The sequence below is a fragment of the Melanotaenia boesemani genome, chromosome 7 (assembly GCF_017639745.1).
Source record: "Melanotaenia boesemani isolate fMelBoe1 chromosome 7, fMelBoe1.pri, whole genome shotgun sequence".
Classification (NCBI taxonomy): domain Eukaryota; kingdom Metazoa; phylum Chordata; class Actinopteri; order Atheriniformes; family Melanotaeniidae; genus Melanotaenia; species Melanotaenia boesemani.
Window position 1 is genome coordinate 31,938,873 of NC_055688.1, and position 23,058 is coordinate 31,961,930.

The window sequence follows — 23,058 nt, forward strand, 5'->3', positions numbered from 1 at the left end:
TCTCAGAATTTCTGTATTTTCTCACAATTTCAAAAGATGAATGTGTAGTTTGAGACCGTGTGTATGGGCTCAATATTAAGTCATAAAGATTTTGCAGTTGTAAATGAATGCTTGCACATAATCTCAGAGTTTGCGTCTGTAAATCAAGCTTGTCACCCTGTAAAAACAATCTGCCTGTAAAATTAAGTGTGCAAATGTGCAGAAAAGGTGTTTGGGTGGTTGTAAAAAAGATTTGTATTTGTGGGGGGAAAAATAAAGTTCTTTTGCGAAAACCCTGTTCATAGATGCAAAGCACCAAACTGCGTGCGAGCCTCTGAAGTTGCGGTTGCGAATTATGTCTCTATCTTTACACTTCTATCTGATTGGATGGTGACAAATCGAACTGTCCAATCAGAGCGCAGATGGCTTCCTGTCCTTCCGCACCGCTGTAGACTCTTAAAGGGGAGTAGAGTGTCAACAATGGACGAAGGCGCGAGTACGTCTGTTACACCGGTGAGTTCTAATTTTAAATATTGCTGGAATAAAAGTTCGTATTTTATGTCACAACTTTATTGAAGCATTCAGTTGTTTTAGTATCGCTCCAACCAAGTTGTCCTTGTACAGTTTTTAAGATCAATTGCAGAAAAGACTGTAGCCAAAACCGATTTTCCAAAGCAGGCTGAAGATGTTTTTTAAACTCCTGTGAATAGTCCCGTTAAATGAAGAGCGTGATAACGATTATTAAGTTTACCGTTCATTTTTAATTTATCCAACAAAGTGTGTTTAAATATTAGTTTACAATTAGCTAAGAAGTGGCCTCTCCTAGCACCGTAGCCTCTTGAACACCTAACGTCACCGGGGCTTGGTCGGCCATGTTAATAGAGCCCCAGCTACTGTTTTCATGTGCCCTTTCAGGTTTCTCCCGAGTAAAGTTATGTTAAAACATGTCTGAAAACACAATATAGAGGAACATCCTCACCACGATCAACTGACAGAAGTGAGTTATCGTTATGATGCAGAAACACTAATTATTAATAACTTAGACAGTTACAATCTGCTGAACACTGAATAAAGGTCAGGGTTTGATGTTTTCCCACCTGGTTTAGTTTCAGATGGTGTTTTCATGCTAGTATTTATGTAGATGTATGTGTATTTTCGACAGGAACAAAAATCTGCTGTAGAGAGAGCTATACGCAGCTTTGTTGATGTTCTATCTAATGTCCGGTCAGAAGTGGGGGGTGAAACTGTAAGTAGACAGAGTAGTCAGCCACCAGCCGGCCCACAGACCACCAGAGAGAACACACTGAGGGAAATGCAAAGGTATGTGCCAACTTGTTGAACTGCAAGTTTATTAATGCCCATTTGGCTCTATTTTTTTTTAAATATTGTGATTGATTTTAGTTTTTTTGTTGTTTTTTTTCTCCCCATTTGTATATTTATTAATAAATTACTGAATGAATGTTAGGTCATTTCCAGCAATGTTTCAAAGAAGACAGAACAGAGGAAAGCGACCTTTTCCAGCACCAAGCGTTGTCATACCAGCAGCTCGCCATGTAGAGCTCAGTTTCTGTCTTTTGCCTGGTTCAACAACAAAAACTCCCAAAAACGAAATAAAGCTCCTTCAAGCTGGACTGGGAAGACGGACAATTGGCATAGCTGATAATGCTGATCATGAACAGGTAATTTTCTTGGTCTTAGATTCTTGGTGTCTGTTGACAGGAATTGGAAATTGCATCTCCTGGAATACCCTAGTGAGATCTTTGGATTTTATCAGACAGATCTTTGGATTATCACATTAGTCTTTATGTATTTTTTCTTAACCTAGATCACCAAAGCTCTTCATGGTGAATATCCCAAAATGAAGACCCTAACCGGAGGATGGCTTTTGTATAAATCTGCAGGTAACAACCATTTTAATTGTACTAGATGACTTATAAAGGAGACTAAATTTAAGTTTTGTAAAATTATACTGCAGAAATGCTTATATGAATGCAATGCTTTGTAAAAAATATCTCAATTTGTAGTGTTGCTATCAAGCGGCAACCTCCGCTGGTAAAATGTGAAGCCTATGCGGATGTGCAAAAAATTGCACTTCCCCCTTCATCCGCTAGGGGCTGTCTCTTAGCTACAGGCAGCTCAGAGTTTGATGGGGTGTCAATCATCCACCCCACCTTCACAGTCTCCCTCTCAGCTCCACCTCTTTGCCCAATTTTGGATTTTCCTGGATTAAGGAGACACTTGATGCTACTAAGATGGCGACGGTTGGAACGCCCAATGAGCTTCACTTTTGCTCTTCAGAAACCTATGGGTGACGTCACGGAGGCTCTGTCCATCTTTTATATACCATCTATGGTCGCTACCCAGATCGATGTTTCTAATTAATGCAATTTACAATATTGACTGCATGTTTACTGCTTTTGTGTGTTATGGGTTTAATTTCGTGTCTGTTTTCTACATCCAAGGTGGTAATGGACAGAGGAACTTGTCTGTTGTGGCTCAGGGATCGCAGGGCTACACGTCAAAGATGCTGAAGATGGCCACCAGCAATGGGAAGCACATGCTTTACATTGTTCCGCTCCAGGAAGAAATTGATACTACACCTCTTCCTCATGATGCTGCAGAGTTCAGGAAAATGCCCAAGTCCCAGTGCAAGAACTGTGGATTGAATATGCCTCTTCAACTACTTGTTAATCACATTGAAAGCTGTGGACAGGTAAGTTCACGGAGAAAAATATAGACCACTAAGTATGGCTGTAACATAACTATACTATGCAGTAAATGACCAGAAGGAAGGGATCTTGTATTTATACAACACCTTTCTGGTTAAATAAAGGACATATTAAAACATAGAAGTGTTTAAAATTAACTTATTTCTTATGCTGTTTCAGAAAAATGTTCTAATATGTGGTAATTTTTTAGACTTTACAAAAGGGTGTTTATACTATATTTGTATATGTAGTTGTGATTTGTGTATAAGCTTGATAAAGACACTACAAAATGTACAAACCTTGTGGTAAACAGTACATGTTATGGAAAAGTTTTCACAAAATTGTCATTTTTCAGGAATCTGACTTTGATGACATCCCTGAACAGGCACCACACATAGAACCTGTTATTTCTACAGAAGTTCAAGTCCAGGTAAATTCATTCAAAATTTAATATTGGAATATATCTGCACATTCGTCTTGAATCAAATGAAAATCATTAATCACTTAATCCGGAAAAATAAAAGTGTGGGATCACTCCAGACTTTGCGTACCCTTCCTAGCACCAGTAGAAAGCTTGGTGCTGCAATGTCTTTTTTGATAATTGAGATCATGTCCAGAAAATAGCAGGCAGGCTAGCATATACCAGGCTAGTGTATACCATGTTAGCGTATGCCAACTGTTTTCCAACAGAGCTCAAAGGGATTGTAATCTTACATTTTAAAAAGTGTGCAATGTGGGTCCATCCTGCTGTCTATCAGCAGGGAGCATGGTTGTACGATACTGTGGAATTTAACCTGGGACTTGTAATTTTCTTATCCTAATTAAAATCATAATGTATAATTTTAATGTTTAACATGAAAAAATTTCAGCAAAATTCAGAAAGTAAAAATTCTGTGTACTACACTACCAGTCTGTTGACCAGTGAATGACCAGGTGGTATTTTTTTTGTAATATCAGAACTGTCTGTCATTATGGCTTTAAATATTTGTTGACTTCAGAACAAATAGGCCCGTGTTAAGGTAATATTTATAAACCTGGCGGTAAAGGAGATTTTAATGCAAAATAATTTTGGATTTGTGTCGTTCAAGGCTGGTGTTTTCCAGCCTTTACTTCACAGAATCCGCTATTGTGTTGATTTGTCTAACATATGAATCAACTCCACTTTGCATACTTCAAGTTATTAAAGAAGACTAATTTGAATTTTGGTTTTCTCCTCAGCCTTCCTGTCCTGTTTGTGGCAAGCAATTTTCCAGAGAGGTGTTAATGTTGCATGCCAGTACATGTGGTGAAAGGTAAGTTCATTTTACTGTACAAGTGGAAATAAACAGATCAAACACAGGTGATACATGCATGTGTTTTTATTTTTTATTTTTTTTTTTTACCCTATAAAGGGTTAAAACTGGATGACAATGGATCATCTATTCCATATTTTCATTTCTGTTTCTTTGCCTGGCAGCACACACACACACACACACACATATATATATATATATATATATATATATATCTATATATCTATCTATATATATATATATATATATATATATATATATATATAATTTCATTTTTCAATATACCCAAACCATCTGAATCTCACCTTGTAAAATGTTTTAGTAGCTTTTGAATTTAGGATTTCACACAGATTTACTCATCCTAATCTTTCCCATCTTATGGGATCTTCTATATCTCGCATCTCTAATGTGCACTCTCATTTAATCAGTGTCAAAGTCTCCAATATGTGAGTGAATTGCTTTGATTACTTATTGAGCATGCACCACCACCTCGCTATCCAATACTCATTTAGCAATACATTTATATTTACTAATTGTTCTTTCCATTGTACTAAAGTGTAATGGAAGACTTGCCAACAACATCAAGGCCACAAGGTGGAGCTGCACTGAGCAGCGATGGAGACGACCTCAGTGCTGCATCATTGTGTGAAGTCACCGGCCATGAAGGTGCTCGATAAATAAGCTGGACATCTGGCTTACTAGCATCTGATTAAAATGTGTTTAAGATATTGTTTAATATCTTACAATATATTAATATATTAAAATGTACAAGAATTTGACATTTTGACTTAATATAAAATATCTAACAGGAATGTTGTCTATTTGCAATTGTCTCCTGTATATTTCTTCAGTTGAACTTTGGAAAAATGTTAGTTCTCCCCAAGAAGCTGCTACACTGTTTAAAAAGTACCTAATGCGAGAAAAGGAGAACGAACCCCCGATCATGGCAAGCATTGACATCCGTGATGATCAAACTTCCCAAAGTCGTGACATCCTTGCCTTCTACAAAAGGCCAAAGATTGACTGGACCAGACCATTTCACTGTTTATTACAAGGTAATACTTTTTGTGTTTTAAAGGTCCCATATTATACATTTTTTCAACAATTTTACATGTGTGTCAGAGGTCCAACAACAGTTTTTTCAAAGTGCATTACCCCAAATTCAGCCCTGGTCCTTAATTTCAGTTGTTCCAAAAGTGGCTCTAGTGAGCTCTACTGAGAGCAGGCTGTTTCTGTGTCTGAATCATTAAATGTTCATGAGTGGTGCCTGTCCACGCCCCTCTCTGGGAGAAGATCTGGGTTTTGCTGGTGCCCACTTTGTGATTTTAGAGGGTATCCCCAGGAATAAAAGGCAGTATCCACTACCAGATACAGTGGTCATTTTCCTTTGTGAGGAAAAAAGAGAAAGATCTAAGACTTGCCTGTTTAAGCACACATTCGCGAACAAGTGGAGCAAGCGAGAGAGGATACAGAATTTTCTAATCTTTTGGCATCATACACAGGCTATGAGGACACACATGAGCGTTAGAAAACCTTTAGAAAGTGAATTTTGCATAATATGGAACCTTTAACATTCTTGTAATTCATGTAATTATGAAATTAGCATAGCTGTGGCCTTTACTTAAATACTTTTTTTTTAATCAAATTAATTGTAAACTGTTGATCTTAAATTAAGTATCTAGTTGTGAATCTTGCGTTAAGGATAATGACTTTGTTTTCCTTTTTGTTTTTTCTCTGCTGCATATTATAGGTGACACAGCTGTTGGCATTGGTGTCCAAAGACATTTTCTCAGTTTAGCCATGCTAAAATTGCAGCATGGTTTTAACATAAACAGTGGTATGCTTCCATAAACTAACTTTCTTTCTTTCTTTCTTCCTTACTTACTTCTGTTTTCTGACACAATTGCAAATTCATGACTGTAACAGAACAGAATTATAGTGATCTATAAATGATGCATTTTTAAAAGTCTTTTATATTTTAAGAGCTGTTTGACTCCTGAAATTTGTAACTCCCAAACAGTTTATTTATTAGATTTTTTGCTATTTCACAGGTGTAGCTGACACAACCCTTCTTTTTGAGGGACAACAGGACCACCTTATCCCCTGTACATCTCGGATTTTGGTTGACAGTGACCTCTTTCTGGTGGCGGGAAGAATGATTGGGCATTCATTCCTGAACGATGGACCTCGTCTTCATGGGCTCAGTGATGCAATTGTTCACATGCTTCTGCATGCTAACAGAGATACTGTCACTGTAAAGCTTGAAGATGTGCCAGATCTTGACATACGAACAACAATCCAAATGGTAAATGATACTGACTTATTGAAAGCCTTGGTCAGCGTTTCTCACATGACTGTTCATGGATGTTAGTTTAGTCCTCTCTTTTTGCTGGGACAATAAAACCCTGCAAATATGATCAAAATTAAGGCAAACATTTAAACTAGCAACTGTGATTTTTATTTATTTTTTTATTTTAATTAAGCTTGATGGAGACAAACCCCTGTCTGAGGAGCAGAAGAATGAAGTTAACACTCTTGCAATTTCCTGGGACTTGCCACCTGTTAACACAGAAAATCGTAAATGGCTGCTCCAACAGTTACTCCATCATGCAGTGAGATTTGTTCATTTCTTTCTTTTTCTAAACTTGGTATTAAATGACCCAAAGTCTCCATTAAAACTATTGTCAAATTCTTTAGGTGATTGGACGAACCATTAGGCAAACAAAGCAAATTAGGAAGGGACTAAAGGACACCAGACTGTGGAATCTGCTCCAAGACAGGCCTGAAACTGCTCCGATCATCTTCCCCCGGCATGCTGAAAGCATTCTCACTGTCCAGGTACAGCCCAGCCTTAACTGGGATCAGTGTCAATGTACACAAGTCCATGTTTAATTGAAGCAAATGTCTGTAACTTCAGTATTTGGTAGGTTTGTAAAGTAATCTGACATTGTTTCTGCATTTTCTTCCTTTTAAGGCAGTTCTCAGTCACATTGTTTGGCCAGGGGATGACAGTGATGATGATGATGATGATGCTCCCTACACACTGAGGGTCCAGAATGAGATAGCAGGATTCTTGAGAACTTTTATTGAAACAGGCAAGTTTATTATTTAGTTTTAAGTTAAATTTGACGTCATATTTATTATTATTGTTATTATATCTTGCAGCCACTCCACTCCAGCTCAGCCAGCTGGTGAAGTTTTGGGTCGGGTGGGAAATCCCTACTGGCCAGATGAAAGTCGAGGTAGTCAAGGCAGACTATCTGTCATCCTCCACATGCTTTGCTACATTGCGTGTTCCTGGGCACTTCCATGAGTACAGTGTTTTCTCCAAACATGTGGATAGCTGCATAGGAACTTATGCTACAGGTTTTGGCCTAATTTAAACCCTTTTGGTTCACAACATTGCCTATTGCATGGCTGCATGGCTGTTTCCCGTGCTGGCCCCCTGCCCATCCCCATTGTTGATCCAAATATGGCTCGTGTTACAAAAGGTTCAAGCTGAGTCAGTTTTGAAATGTTAAAAATAAGATTCAAGCCTACCATATCCTGAAGTTTGTCTTCAATCAAATGGTCTTTGGAAAAGATTTTTTGTTAAATCACTTGTTAATGCGTCTCTTCAAAGAATTACAGAGAACAGCATAACTCGAAATATTTAAAATGTGTTTTAAAATGACTGAAAATATGTTCAACATGTACACTGATTGGTTTAATATTAAAGCTGTTAGTGTTTTAAATGATTGGGTTGTCTTGGCTTTTATTGCATTTTCAGTTTTAATGCCATTTAATCAATATTTAGACTATTAACAGCTTTGCTTACAAGTATCAGTCACAATTTACCACATAGTTACACACTACCTATCCTGAGAAACTTGACAACACAAGTGATGGCGATCAGAGGTGGCAGCAAATGAGGAGACTTTTAAGTGTTAACTTTTTAATTTTTTAGGAGTATTATGATTCAACACTTTCTACATACTGGACAACAGAGCTGTAGATGTCTGCCCCAAAACAAGAAGACGGAGCCATGGGGTCGAACAGCTGACTCAGCATTTCCAGCTGCTCAGGGTTAAGGGGCGACACCAGCTCTGGGATCTGAATGCCAGCATGGTCCATGTCTGCAACGTCTCCATCTAGAAACCTGGCCTGAAATGAAACACTGAGTAACTGTGGGCTTTGAAATGAATTTAAGAGAATAATTACATTAAAAGATGGCAAGCATGCATTTTTACTAAAATAAGAATTCTGTAAGCTTTCAATCTTACATCAAGATTTTCAGGAGGACTGACTGGACTCTGAGTCTTCCCAATTTCCCAGAGCTGATTTGGGGTGTAGTTCTGCTCAGTCCGTAGCGAATGGTTGTTCCAACCCTCTGTGAATGCATCCAGATCTCCTTGGATACGGGGTAAAAACACATACTGTGCACAAAAAAGGTTTGTGCAGTTTGATGGATCCAGCAGTCCATCCTCCTCGAGGCCATGAAGGACATCGTAGTAGATGCTTGACACAACATTCCAAACATCCCGCCACAGCCGCTCAATCCTGGAAAAAGACATTTTACATATTTTTCAGAAACCTGTGTTTATTGAAAAACACAATTTAAGAATGCAAAGAAAAAGGGGGGGTATAATAAACAAATGATATAGAAAAATAGAATTGAAAATGTGTAGAAATGGCATATCAGAAGTACTAAAATGAGGGAAAAAGTCAGAAGTACTTCTTTAATGATAGATTTTAAACTACAATTTCTTAATCTCCTGGAACAGAAATACAGTGGTAGTTTCAATCAGTTATAAATTAACTGATTCATTCAAATGAGAAACTGCAACAATTATAAAGCTCGTGGATTTTCCATTGAGACAAACAAACCAATAAAGCCAGCAAATGCAACAGCTCACTTAAACTTTAAATAATTACCTTTGGTTGTGGACACTTTTTCCAGACATAAAGCTGCCTCTTCCACAGCCTCGAACATCAAACATGTATCGAGCAACGTCCACATTCTCAACTCCTTGATCTCCTCTCACACTAATAACAGCCATAAAAACACACAAACGAAGAATCTTTCAAATATACTTAATAAAAAAAACTGTACAACCTAAAATTACAAAATGTTTTCTTTTTCTAAATACTCATTTGTTTATGTAGCAGGAACTTATAGGATATAAATGTCTCTCATCAGAATGAGCTGAATGACATGTCCGGTAGAGGTGAGAGCACTCTCTAATGTAGGTCTAAAATGTTGTGCAGGTTTCCAGATGGGAGTGGGCTTACTGCAGCAGCTCAATGCCACCATTTTCCCGACAGGTCCACATCCATTTAGACAAAGCAGGTACGATAATGTGACAGTGAAGTTTGGCTTTATCTAGCCCAGGGATCTCAAACTCTGGTCGTCAAAGGTCATTGTCCTTCAGGGTTTAGATGTTTCCCTGCTCCAACACACCTGACTCTGACTAATGGTTCATTGTGCAGAACCTGACACTATTGGATCCATTTTATTTAAATCAGGTGTGTTGGAGTTCGAGATCCCTGCTTTGGCACTTTAATACATATCTGCTTGCACTGCTGTGAGAACCTCCCAGAGATACACGTGGACACCTCCATAACCTGACGGAATTATTCACTAACTGACGAAGAATACAGTTTGAGAGACTTAAGGCTTGTGTCTGAGTGAATGGTCAGCAGCAATAAAAACAAGCCAATGCGTCATCTTCTACAAGTATATTTGTAAATATGTGTCAAATATGTATGAAATCCTAATGCACCATTTTACCAATATTTGAAAGGTGACCAGGTGTTAAGTATACTAAAAATTTGTACTCATGGAAAATTAACATGGAAAACAGCACACTGTAAATGAAGTGAGTAGGAAATATGCAGCCCTAAGGCAATATGAATGAGTAACAATTATGAAGGTGTTAAATACAAAAAAGTTTGTTAAGTAAACACTTTCAAGTTGCATTTATCTTTGGCTCTAATGTGAATGGTAAAACACACACACACAAAAGTCAGCACCATACCGAGATGGACAGCCGTAATTCTCTACAGCTTTAAGGAAGAACTCCAGAGCTGTAGATGCCTTGTTGTTGTTAGCTGTGTTCAGGTACAGGATCTACAAGGACACATTTTGAATTTACAGATACTGAAGTTGGTTCCATGTTAAAACTGTTTCCATTCCTGCTTAAACTAAATTTCAGTGACTTGAAGAATAACAACAACTAAAGAAATGAAAGAGGACACAAACCTTTCTTGAAAAGCCATCAACACCACCAAACATTACAATCCCATATCTGTACAGTTATAGACAAACACAGATAGACAGACAGAGGACTGTTAACATTGTAATCCATTTGGTATATGCACAGAGGTACACAGGACTGCATCAGTGTGTTCTAGATTTTGACTTCTACTGTATATTAAGCTCACCTGATTAACTTGTGGTTCGTGTCGATGTGTATAAGAGACAGAGGACCAGGAACACTGTATGTCCTTCTGACAACGCAACCAAGATTTGCCATTCTCTCAAGTATTCATACACTGTCTACCCGGTGCATGGAGTCCCATACTCTGGTCCACTGCACTCTGTGGCCCAGTGCCCTCAGACGTCCTTTCACCATTCTGTGACCTACAGGAAGACATATTTTAAATATCATGGCAGAACAATACATCTGAAATTTATGTAAATTGACAGTGCAGTGTTTAAGTCAAACAATATGACACACTTTTATTGAGACAAATTTCAACACTATTACATGGTGCAGCTTAGAAAAAGCCTTAACCCTTTGTCACTGTATTAAGAATAACGTGATTAAAAAAAACCAGGAAAAGCTGTAACATCATGAACAAGTTAACTTCTCAAACTGACCCAGATTTCTTGATTGTTGCTTGATTGTTGACACCAAGCTGTCAAGCTCATCATCTGACACTGAGCTGTAGGTATCTCTTATTGAAAGACCCCATTCTCTCATTCTACGGTGGATCGTTTTCACTGACACACCAAGAATCTTGGAGATACAAGACACAGAAAGGTCCATCTCAATTAGGTCTTGAAGATGGTCGTTAGAAATGCTCAGCCTGGGGCGTCCCCGTGCACTAGCTATCCTGTCGACTATAATAGCTGGCCGCCTCCTGTCCATTTCAGATTGAATGAGGGCAATAAGCTGTTCCAGACCTTCAAGTACCTATAAAAAAACAATCATATACGAAAAATAAATTTATTTAAAAATTCCTTAGCAATTTATCCCTGTTACATAATGGATATTTGGATATAGAATAGAACAGAATAGAAATACTTTATTAATCCCTTCAGAGAGCCCTCAGGGAAATTTGGGAATATGGAATATTTGGGATATGGATGTTTACTGTATATTAATTTTTGTGAACAAAATGTTAGTAAAGAAACACATATTGTATATTACAAGTGGTACCACAATTAATTAAGTTCAGTTAACCCACCGATAGTGGAAAGTTTAGATGAGCTGAAAGGGAGAGTATCAGAGTCATTGCACTTGTAGTGATAAACTCCACATTGTCAAGGTCCAACGGCTGTTGCTGGCAAGCCTGTTCCAGTCTGTTTTGTAATTGTTCTAGGACCTGTTTTCCTAAATCCACCTGATAAATAGAAAATGCAGTTATTAATCTACTGATATAACGGGAAATATGTTGCATGCAGCTTGAACTGTACAAGTGCAATTACAAATTACACAGATATTAGTATATTCATGGTTTACTAGATATACAACAGTTTACTAAAAAAGAAAAAAAAAAAGATAAACTGAGACCAGTATAATTTACATGTGCAAACAACTTAAATCAACTTACCAAGGAGTCAGAGGAGGCATCTATATTGGATAGAAACACACCAGATTCCGCTGGGTCTACAGTCACCTATGAAGCCAAACAATAAACAAGTGCATGTCTGTCCTGTGTAATGTATTCTGACAATGTAATACTTCCTCACAGGAGGAGCAGGAAGAGGATAATAAGGAGAAGCCTCTGTACTGGGATACATACAGACAGAGCAGATCTCGTTACTGTCTGAATCCCGCTTTCTGGGACACGATCCTGATCCTAATTATATGGTTTACCAATAGCTTGTTATCAAATTATACACAAACCCCGTAATGACCCTTTGACTGAAATAAAATTCCATAACCTGCAGAAAACGACCGTAGACGACTGGATTTAGTAATTGCTGATTTGTCAGCTAGCACATCGTGAGGCTAATATAAACCGGAAAAGCTGATCTTCATTTGAGAAAAAAAATATATAGGCCGCAATTCTTAACTAAGAAGAGACACAAGGACAACTTGGTTGGAGCGATACTAAAACAACTGAATGCTTCAATAAAGTTGTGACATAAAATACGAACTTTTATTCCAGCAATATTTAAAATTAGAACTCACCGGTGTAACAGACGTACTCGCGCCTTCGTCCATTGTTGACACTCTACTCCCCTTTAAGAGTCTACAGCGGTGCGGAAGGACAGGAAGCCATCTGCGCTCTGATTGGACAGTTCGATTTGTCACCATCCAATCAGATAGAAGTGTAAAGATAGAGACATAATTCGCAACCGCAACTTCAGAGGCTCGCACGCAGTTTGGTGCTTTGCATCTATGAACAGGGTTTTCGCAAAAGAACTTTATTTTTCCCCCCACAAATACAAATCTTTTTTACAACCACCCAAACACCTTTTCTGCACATTTGCACACTTAATTTTACAGGCAGATTGTTTTTACAGGGTGACAAGCTTGATTTACAGACGCAAACTCTGAGATTATGTGCAAGCATTCATTTACAACTGCAAAATCTTTATGACTTAATATTGAGCCCATACGTGTGTCTGCATAATCCTCAACATGGTTGTTAATCTATTCATTTGAGGTATGACGAAGTATAGTGTTTAATCTTTTCTTATTAAATGAATTTAATTCTCTGTTCTTACCTTTAACACACTTGCATACTGAATTTTTACAATTATCCTTTTAAAATTGTGTTCTGAATAACTGAGTGTGAACAAAACTCCTCAAGTTGTGGTAGCATAAAAGAATGGCTCCAGCTTTGTTTCATGACTCTGTGTTGGTATTTAAATAATTTTATTTTCTGCTACTATCTTTTATTCAATAGATTTAGCTCTTTTTGATTCCGGACCTTTAAATGTGACTGTTTTAGTTTTAAATTCAGTGAAATTCATCTTAGCTGTTGTTTTCATTGCCACTTCTAATGATTAGTGGCGCAGACTGTATTTTTCCATGGAAAAGATTAATCAAGGGGTGTGTCGAGAAGTCATTTAGAAAGGTTTTGTGGTTTCAAGGTTGCCATAAACATGCTTGTGTGCAGACATTTCCATATACAAAGGCAACAAACAGTTAACGGTTTTGTTATATAAAGAAGAAACGCAAAAAATTTGAATATCACACAAAACTGTTAGTAATTCAACTTATAATACATTATGTAGACTCATTACATGCAAAGTGAGATATTTCAAGCATTTATTTGGTATGATATTTCATATAGTTTTTTGAGTTTTTACAGCTATAAAAAACCCAAAAATCATAATCTCAGAAAATTAGAATATTATATGAAATCAATTAAAACATTTTTAATACAGAAATGTTGACCATATGAAGAGTATAGTCATGCATATGAACTCTGTACTTGGTTTAAGCCCCTTTTGCATGAATTACTGCCTCAGTGTGGCGTGACATGGAATTCTATGAGCCTTTGGGCCTGCTAAGGTGTAATGGAAGACCAGGATACTTCAATAGCAGCCTTCAACTCTCCTGCATTGCTCAATCTCATGTGTCTCATTTTTCTCTTGGCAAAGCCCCATAGATCTTCTATTGGGTTGGGTCAGGAAAATTTACTGGCCAGTTAAGCGCAGTGATCCCTTGGTCATTGAACCAGGTTTTGGTTCTTTTGGCAGTGTGGGCAGGTGCCAAGTCCTGCTGGAAAATTAAATCAGCATCTCCAAAAAGCTTTTCTGCTGAAGCAAGCACAAAGTGCTCTAAAATCTCCTGGTAGATGGCTGCATTGACTCTGGACTTAATAAAGCACAGTGGACCAACACTGGCAGATGACATGGCTTTCCAGATCAACACAGACTGTGGAAACTTCACAGTGTCTTGGACTGTGTGCTTTTCCATTCTTCCTCCAGACTCTGGGACCTTGATTTCCACTTTGGACCACTGCTCAATAGATCAGTTCATGTTTCTTTAGCCCAGGTAAGATGCTTCCAACGTTGTGTTGGAGCAGCTTGACAAGAGGAATACAACATTTGAAGCACCTGTCCAGGACACGTCTGTGTGTGGTGGCCCTCGAAGCACTAACTCCAGCATCAGTCCAGTCCTTTGTGAAGCTCCCCCAAATTTTTGAATGGCCTTTTCCTGAAGATCCTCTCCAGGCTGTGGTCATCCCTGCCGGTTGTTCCACCTTTTCGTTTCCCTTCCACACAAACATTTTATTGATGTAGCACTTGATGCAGCACTTTGGGAGCATCCAACTTCTTTTGTAATGACCTTTTGAGGCTTTCCCTCCTTGTGGAGGGTGTCAGTGATGCTTTCTGCACAACTGTCAGGTCAGCAACCTTCCCCATGATTGTGAATTTTACTGAAATAGCCTGAGAGACCATTTAAATGCTCAGGAGTCCTTTGCAGGTGATTGATTAGCTGATTAGAGTGTGGCACTTAGAGGCTACAACGTTGAACCTTTTCACACTATTCTATTTTCTGAGATTTAGATTTTTGGGTTTTCATAAGCTGTAAGCCATAATCATCTGGATCATAACAAATAAATGCTTGAAATATCTCACTTTGCATAATGAATCTATATAATGGTTTACCTGTCTAAGTCAAATTACTGAAATTAATTTTAGCTTGATATTTGTGGCGTATTTGTATATCATCTCAGTTTACATCTCAGGTATGTTAATGGTGCAGACTTTTAATGAAAAACAATAGAAAATTAAAAGGGATTAAATCATTTCAGAGCCGGTATCTCCAATAATTGCATTTAAAGACAAATAGATTTCATTCTGCAGTTTTAAAATGTTCAAAGTCTTTGATGATTCCATTGCTAGGACTAGCTTACTTAGCTATATAGTTACAGTTGTGATACCAATCAACTAAAATAACACAAGCTAGCTTATTATTTTAAACCAAATGAAAACTTTCCAGCATACTAATTATAAGTGCTCTTGAATGGGGTTTTCTCAGGAGAAACCATATTTATTAACAACTGAATATGCTGTAATTTCCATCCTATAGGGAATTCATCTAAGGTAATGAAAGGGCTCCTTCAAACCACAGTTGTTTGCATTTCCATTGTGATCTGAAATTCAATAAAGATAACATTAAATGTTTTGGTTATTTATTAATTATTTCTTGCTGCAGGGGTATGCTACTATCTCCTTAGTCTCCTTAGGGCTTTAAAATCCATAACATGGATGAGGACAAGATGGCGTCACCCAGCTCAGACGTGTCACTTGGTCTCAGCACATCATGCAAAGTAAATGCTACAAATAACAGTACCAATGATACAGAACTTCTTAAAAAAGCTGCTGGTATTATTACTGACCTTGAGGAGGACAATCGGCGTCTCAAAGCTGAGCTGAAGAAAAAAGAAGTACTCCTCCACAAACTTATGGACGTGGCTTGTGGACAATCCAAGCGTCTTGCCTCACTCAGCGTTGCTCTTCAGGACACTGCTCCGTGGGATCCATCCACCTGCCCACGGCCCTCTTTCTGTTCAACTCCCAGGCCAGGGTTGATATCAGATGAAGAGGTATTTGTCCGCGGGCCAACGAGGATATCAGAAAATACGTCCCGATCGCCGCCCCTGAGCCTATCGAACAGATACGCGGCCCTGGCTATCGACTCCCCGGCGCCCCTTCGTACTAGCAGAACGGCACAGGTCCCTCCAGACCTGGAGTCCTCTCTTGACTTCCCTGCGCTCCGGAGGAGTACCCCAGATTGTGCTGCTTTGCTGTGTGATGGTCCGGCTGATGCTGCTCCTGTTCTGGTGGAGCCGGAGACTCGTCCATCTTCTGGCCCAGTGTCCGAACACACCCGACACCACCGGATCCCTCAGCGTTCCACATCCCGGCCTATGACTTCGGCCTCCCGCCGACGTAGGCTCCTCAAAGAGGCTGTGCTCCGGCGCTCCGGGGGTGTTTTTCCTTCTTCCACACCACCTCTGGCAACGCAATGCGCGGGACTCGAGTCTGTTGTCCCACAGCCTGTCTCCGACATGAGAAAATACAATCCAGTTGAAATCTCTTCACAACCCCAGGACATCCTACATTCATCCCCACCAAGGCCACTCTTCTCTCCTACTACGGTGATAGTTGGAGATTCAATCATAAAACACATCCGATTTTTCAATGCAGTTACGCACTGTTTTCCTGGTGCTTCAGTCTCCGATATTTTAAGGAAACTCCCGGTCATCCTGCAGTCAGCTCCTGTCACAGTCCACAGGCTCATAATTCACGTGGGGACTAATGATACAGCACACGAGCATTCGGAAATCACTAAAAAACACTTCATTGAGCTTCTCACTTTCCTCGACTCTGTAAGACTGAGTGTCTTCATTTCAGGCCCCATTCCCACGTTGTCCCGCGGCGCTGGCCGGTTCAGCAGAATACTTGGACTTAATACTTGGCTCCACTCAATCTTCAGTTCCCATAATGTTAGTTTTATTGACAATTTTAATTTATTTTGGAACCGGGCCTCACTGTTTTGTGGAGATGGCCTTCATCCGAACAGGTCGGGTTGCCGCATACTTGCGGCTAATATGCAACACGAGGTGCAAACTTGCACACGTGCATGACTGTTTACATTTACATCAAACACCCCCACTGTGACCTCAGCCTCTTCTTCTCCGATGACTGCACATTCCACCGCCGCTGAGGTCGCCCCCTGCTGGCCACTGCAGGTATTTCCCATTGGAACAGTTGTACGGGAGAGAATCCATGGTGCCATTGGGTCAAAATCAAAATCATTTGTTCCTTTTTGCCTTAGAAAAAACCTAATTCAGGTTAAAATTACTACTCCTTTTCTTACCCCACGCAAAACTAATTTTTGTCTTCTCAATGTGAGGTCCCTAACTACGGAAGCGTATTGCTGTCATGGAAGAAAATAAATTTTCGAGCACTATCACGTTATAACGTGATACGTATATTGTACAAACGTGTTACCTATATTGTACAAACGTGATATTATATTGTACAAACGTGATAATATATTGTACAAACGTGATACCTATATTGTACAAACGTGATAATTATATTGTACGAACGTGATATTATATTGTACAAACGTGATAATATATTGTACAAACGTGATAATATATTGTACGAACGTGATAATTATATTGTACGAACGTGATAATTATATTGTACGAACGTGATAATATATTGTACAAACGTGATAATTATATTGTACAAACGTGATAATATATTGTACAAACGTGATAATTATATTGTACAAACGTGATATTATATTGTATAAACGTGATAATTATATTGTACAAACATGATAATTATATTGTACAAACGTGATAATTATATTGTACGAACGTGATATTATATTGTACAAACGTGATAATTATATTGTACAAACGTGATATTATATTGTACAAACGTGATAATTATATTGTACGAACGTGATAATATATTGTACAAACGTGATAATTATATTGTACAAACGTGATAATATATTGTACAAACGTGATAATTATATTGTACAAACGTGATAATTATATTGTACAAACGTGATAATTATATTGTACAAACGTGATAATGGGTCTTTGTCAGGTGACGTAGCGCCTCCGCTAGTTCCCAATGCATTGTGGTCCCGAGTGTATCCGGGAGAAAAACTCTGGTCGACTCAACGTCTTAGCTTGCTGAGCTAGGCAACACATACAAAGTCAAATGACAAAAGGGGAAATGAATATGACAACAATATTCGATGTTTCCCACCCGGAAAAGAAAACATGGACAGCAGGTTGAGGAAATAACAAAGAGGCGTCGAATAGCCTCGGTCGCAGCATTGAGATGGAAGGACATCACTTTTCCCATTGCATCCCCCTTCATGTGCTTGCTCCTGGGATTTCCATACAGGTACGTAAGGTTCTTGTTGTTGTAGTTTATAATAGTGATGCTGAATATGCTATCGTTTGCTTCTTAAAGTCACTGTCTCCCTTTTAGCTAACCTTAGTTAGCTTCCTAACTAGCCTCTCTTGTAAACAAAGAGGGAGGTCGGTAGAGATCGTTTCATAGGTGTTTTTTATTCCAAAGAAAAACATTGCTGAGCGAATTATTATAAAACTAAAGGTAAGAAGTAAGCATAATATGACACAAAGTTTTATGTATGCGATTTCCACTTGTGATTTGAGAGAGCAGATGGTAGTAAAGCAGGCCAACAATATACTGTTTGTCTATTTAGTAGTCTAAAGCTCATATATATATATATATATATATATATATATATATATATATATATATATATATATTCGGTGGTGACTAGCTGTCCAAATGAAACCGATCTTGTGGTTGCAGGAAAACCAGCATATGAAGTGCACCAGCCTGATCCAGACTGGACATCATCCTTGCATCGGAGGCACCCATCAGTTCGACCCACCAACACTGTGCGCCCTGCAAGACAAGGCAGACGGGAGCAGATGCAGAAAGAGGCAGACATCAGAGAGCTACAGACGGAGAATCCATCTGACCCGAGTGAAGAGAACAGTCAGCAGCAGAGTGAGGAAGTAACAACTCACTACACACATCAATGATCTCCTCATGATTAGACTACAACAGCAGTTCTGGGAAAATATGCTTTTGTATAATTTTTTTTATTGCGATTTCAATAATAATACCAATATTGATCAATAACTCCACTGTTATACAGTATAGAAACTCACTACACACATCAACAGTCTCATCATGATCATGCTAGAAAACAGCTTCCCAAAACAGTCGATGTAGTGTGACCTAAAGGTGACCCCTGGGGCCTCATTTATCAACCATGTGTACAAAAGGTTCCAAATTTCTACATAAGGTTCCAAATTTTTGAGTAGGACTAAAATTTTTAATGTTGTCCTGAGTACAAAAAAAATCCGGATTTATCAAACGTGGGTGCACACAGCTGTAAGTACTCTCTGTTCTAAATCACCATGCCCGTACCCAAGCATGGTCATTTGCAATCAGAAAAGCCCTCATTTAACCATATATAGAGACAACACTTCGCTTTAGAAGTGAAAGAGAAATCGCTTTCGTTTCTCCTCGAAGTGGTGGAGAGAAAGAAAGAAGGAATTGCTGCCAAAGATCTCATTAAAATAAACGTGAAAAAAAGTAAATAAACGCTGCAGAGAGAAATTTGAGCACTAACTACGTCTGGATGAAGAGGAGATTCTTTGTCATTTAAGAAAAAGAAAAAAAGAAAATGCTTTGTTGCCCCATTCAAGGAATGAAATAGGATTAAGAAAAATATAAATCTTTTAAAACCCACAGCACTTTTAAAACGAGCCGTATATGCTGCTGTCAGACAGAACCAAGAAAACTTCCTCCTGAATGTTTTATTATCATGACGATCGGCTGGTTTTAGATGTTTATAGAGACTTGCACACATATTTCACCATTATTCCCAGCATCATTTCTTGCATTATAGCCGCGCTGCTGTCATATAATTCCAGACTGAAAAGCGTGTTTCAGTCCAGTGAAAAGATGCATCAGTTATTGATTATGTAACACAGCTCCGTGATGGACAGGGACCCTGTCCCAGTAGTGGGACAAAAATAATGACTGACAGATGCAGCAGAACCTGCAGAAAAGATGCTGTTTCCCTGTTCTACTGCTAGGTTTTGTGCTTACGCATGGAAAATGTGCTTATTCGTTTCTTAACGCTACGAAGATCTTAGCATGTGCTTCAATTAACACATTTTTCAATGCACAAGTACAAGTTGATAAATCCCATACTTTGCTGAGAAATGCTCGTACGCACGCTTTTAGCACAGTTCCGTGCGTACGCACTGTCGATAAATGAGGCCCCTGGTGTGTGTAATTGAGAAGCGCTTAGATGGGTACTTTAACTTGAGTAGAATCTAAGTAAAGATACTCTCACTTCGTTCGAAATTCTCAGTCCTTTTCCACCTCTGTAAATCAGAAACCGGTGTAGACAGTCTTAACAAATCAAACAAACATGTTCATTTTTGTTTTCTTTATGCTAATGTGTTCATTTCTGCCTAAAGGTTTTGCACTCCCGACGTCTGAGTGACGCACCAATGAAGCCCTGGTCTACAGCATGATACGACTACAGAGGACTGTTGAAACTGCTCTCCATGTTCCAGTGTTGATTGACTACTATGTATTTTTTGTGTTGTTGCTGTCTTTTCATTGTCACTTTCAGTGTAAAAAAAAAGACAAACCAACCCATTTAAATTAAACTGTCATGCCTGTTTTGTTAGCACACATTTCCTATTACTGGTGCCTAATGTGCGAGATGAACATCATAGATTCATTTTATTAAGCACAATGTAGGAGCTATTTATTACAACACAGTATTAGTTAAACTTTTTGGCTAATTTAGTTTAGGTTATTTTTGTTATTTATTTTTGAGAAAATATTTTTGATTATATAGCAATATTTATTTGTTTTTTCTGTTTAATCACAGCCACAGGCAAATGAAAGTTTATAAATAGGTCACCTGGGGTGACCGGCATACACTGGGGTGGCACAAGGTTTTTACCATCATCAACATCATCATTGGATAGCGTGGCATAGCATAAAGAGGCACGTAAAATGTTTGCTTGCTTGCTGCGCAAAAAATAAACATCTTTTTAACCTGAATGGAACCTCATGGAAAATGGATTTGATTGATGCGTACGAAACCTGCCCAATAGTGCCCTTTTTGGAACTTTTGAAGTTACTTTTGCACAGAACAGCCACATTAAACATTTTAAACATGTTCAAAAACTTTTAAAACCTTGGGTTTTACAAAAAGTAAGGCAACTGAAGACAATCCTAAGTGTAAAAGGCATTCCTATGCCTTCTGAAAAGGCTTGACTGTGTGAATCACTAGTGTAACTGCTCATACTCAATTCATCATATCTTGTCTAAACAACAGTAAGGCACACATACAGTACCGAATTTATCCAGCACTGCAGCTTCTTCACCTTCACAAGGAATAATCATGTTTACAGGGATGGTTGCTATTAAGACCTTATACTCAGATTTGCATACAAAAAAGGCACCATCTCATTGGATGTTCTAAACACGGTGTTGGGGAAACAAGTGAGCTGAGTGTTGCGCAGGCAGATCCAACTGCAGGTGCATAAAGGTTATAAGAAGCATCTGAAAGGGAATGAGAATATTGTTTTAACTGGGCATGAGAGGAAGCAAGAAGTGGAATAATGCCACAAAGATAGCCAGGTAGCGCAGAGTGTTGGTGGGTTGAACTGATGTGTGCCCCAGATGCAAGGATGATGCCCAGTCTGGATCAGCCTGGTGTATTTCATACGCTGGATGTCCTGCAACCACAGATCGGATTCATTTAGACAGCTAGACACCACCGGATGCTTTTACTAGCATGCTCCCGTGACATTTCATACAAACATGTACCATGTATATGTGCATTGTACATATACATAGACACACACACACACACACACACACATATATATATATGTAAATTAGCCATTGTGCAAGGCTTCACTGAAAGCAAACAAGCGCAAAGCATACATCCGCAACCGCAATCATCTACGATCAAGTTTATAATTTCACGTTTATACAATATAATTATCACGTTTGTACAATATAATATCACGTTTGTACAATATAATTATCACGTTTGTACAATATATTATCACGTTTGTACAATATAATTATCACGTTTGTACAATATATTATCACGTTTGTACAATATAATTATCACGTTTGTACAATATATTATCACGTTTGTACAATATAATTATCACGTTCGTACAATATAATTATCACGTTCGTACAATATAATTATCACGTTTGTACAATATATTATCACGTTCGTACAATATAATTATCACGTTCGTACAATATATTATCACGTTTGTACAATATAATATCACGTTTGTACAATATAGGTAACACGTTTGTACAATATACGTATCACGTTATAACGTGATAGTGCTCGAAAATTTATTTTCTTCCATGACAGCAATACGCTTCCGTACCTAACAAATAAGTCCTTTCTCTGCCAAGAGTTCATCATGTCAAATAATATTGATTTTTTATTTATTACTGAGTCGTGGCTTACACCTGGCTGTACTATCCCCTTAACTGAAGCCTGTCCACCTGAGTACTCTAGCTTTAATCACCCAAGATTGTCTGGTCGTGGAGGTGGAATTGCGGTGATCTATAAATCTGATTACAAATGCTCTGCCCTCCCTAATGATACGTTTTCTTCATTTGAATCCCTGGTCTTTCTTCTCTGTGGCCCACCACCAACATTCTGTGCAGTTATCTATAGGCCACCTAAAGCCACCAATGAATTCATTGAAGAATTCTCAGATTTTCTTGTGTGCACTGTTGCCAAATATGATAGGGTGATCATTGTTGGTGATTTTAACATACATGTGTGTTGTCCCAGTTCTTCTAGTTTTACCACTGATTTTATTAGTCTTATAGATTCTTTTAACTTAGTCCAACATGTAAAAAATCCAACCCATAACAGAGGACATACTCTTGACCTTGTCCTCTCCCTCAGAGTTGACACTGATAATGTAAACCTCTTGGATTTCTGTGTTTCTGACCATAAGGGTGTCTCATTCAAAACTAATTTGCATTCTACCATACAAAAGCTTACATCAAGCAGCTGTACTCGCAGTTTCAAACCCAAGTCAACAAACAGTTTTAGCACCATGTTTCTGGCTGCACCGATTAGCAATTTGCAAACAAATGTGTCATCAGTAATTGAACTCCTGGACAATTTCAATAATACATGCCAGGAAATTCTAGATATTATTGCCCCGTATAAAACAAAACCTATCAAAAGGAATTTCCTACCCTGACTTAATCATCATACGAGGCAGTTAAAACAACAATGCAGAAA

At 38.4% G+C, this 23,058-nt stretch overlaps 2 protein-coding genes across 2 annotated transcripts; one reads left to right on the top strand and one right to left on the bottom strand.

Moving 5' to 3' along the window:
• The first annotated feature begins 445 nt into the window (after positions 1 to 445).
• On the top strand, positions 446 to 7,616 carry LOC121642799. The gene is made up of 15 exons (XM_041989750.1): positions 446 to 492; positions 1,142 to 1,299; positions 1,445 to 1,658; positions 1,805 to 1,880; positions 2,442 to 2,692; positions 3,043 to 3,117; positions 3,906 to 3,979; positions 4,536 to 4,645; positions 4,831 to 5,034; positions 5,730 to 5,816; positions 6,031 to 6,284; positions 6,463 to 6,591; positions 6,677 to 6,817; positions 6,954 to 7,074; positions 7,145 to 7,616. The coding sequence occupies exons 1-15, from the start codon at positions 460 to 462 to the stop codon at positions 7,360 to 7,362; spliced, it is 2,145 nt and encodes a 714-aa protein (XP_041845684.1). The 5' UTR covers positions 446 to 459; the 3' UTR covers positions 7,363 to 7,616.
• Positions 7,617 to 7,930: 314 nt separating this feature from the next.
• Positions 7,931 to 11,701, bottom strand: LOC121642800. The gene is made up of 7 exons (XM_041989751.1): positions 11,432 to 11,701; positions 10,403 to 10,601; positions 10,221 to 10,266; positions 9,997 to 10,088; positions 8,894 to 9,004; positions 8,242 to 8,518; positions 7,931 to 8,122 (listed from the first exon to the last, which is right to left on the bottom strand). Exons 2-7 carry the CDS (start codon positions 10,492 to 10,494, stop codon positions 7,931 to 7,933), a joined length of 810 nt encoding a protein of 269 aa, XP_041845685.1. The 5' UTR covers positions 10,495 to 10,601; positions 11,432 to 11,701.
• Between the last annotated feature and the right edge of the window lie 11,357 nt (positions 11,702 to 23,058).

What these genes read in the sequence shown, in the direction of transcription:
- LOC121642800 (XM_041989751.1), bottom strand. Translation starts at nt 10,494, where the DNA reads ATGGCAAATCTTGGTTGCGTTGTCAGAAGGACATACAGTGTTCCTGGT. An exon ending in AATTACGGCTGTCCATCTCG is followed by an intron (nt 9,005 to 9,996) that starts GTATGGTGCTGA and finishes GGCTGTTATTAG; the next exon opens with TGTGAGAGGAGATCAAGGAG. An exon ending in GTCCTCCTGAAAATCTTGAT is followed by an intron (nt 8,123 to 8,241) that starts GTAAGATTGAAA and finishes GTTTCATTTCAG; the next exon opens with GCCAGGTTTCTAGATGGAGA.
- LOC121642799 (XM_041989750.1), top strand. Translation starts at nt 460, where the DNA reads ATGGACGAAGGCGCGAGTACGTCTGTTACACCG. An exon ending in GCTTTTGTATAAATCTGCAG is followed by an intron (nt 1,881 to 2,441) that starts GTAACAACCATT and finishes TCTACATCCAAG; the next exon opens with GTGGTAATGGACAGAGGAAC. An exon ending in AACAGTTACTCCATCATGCA is followed by an intron (nt 6,592 to 6,676) that starts GTGAGATTTGTT and finishes CAAATTCTTTAG; the next exon opens with GTGATTGGACGAACCATTAG.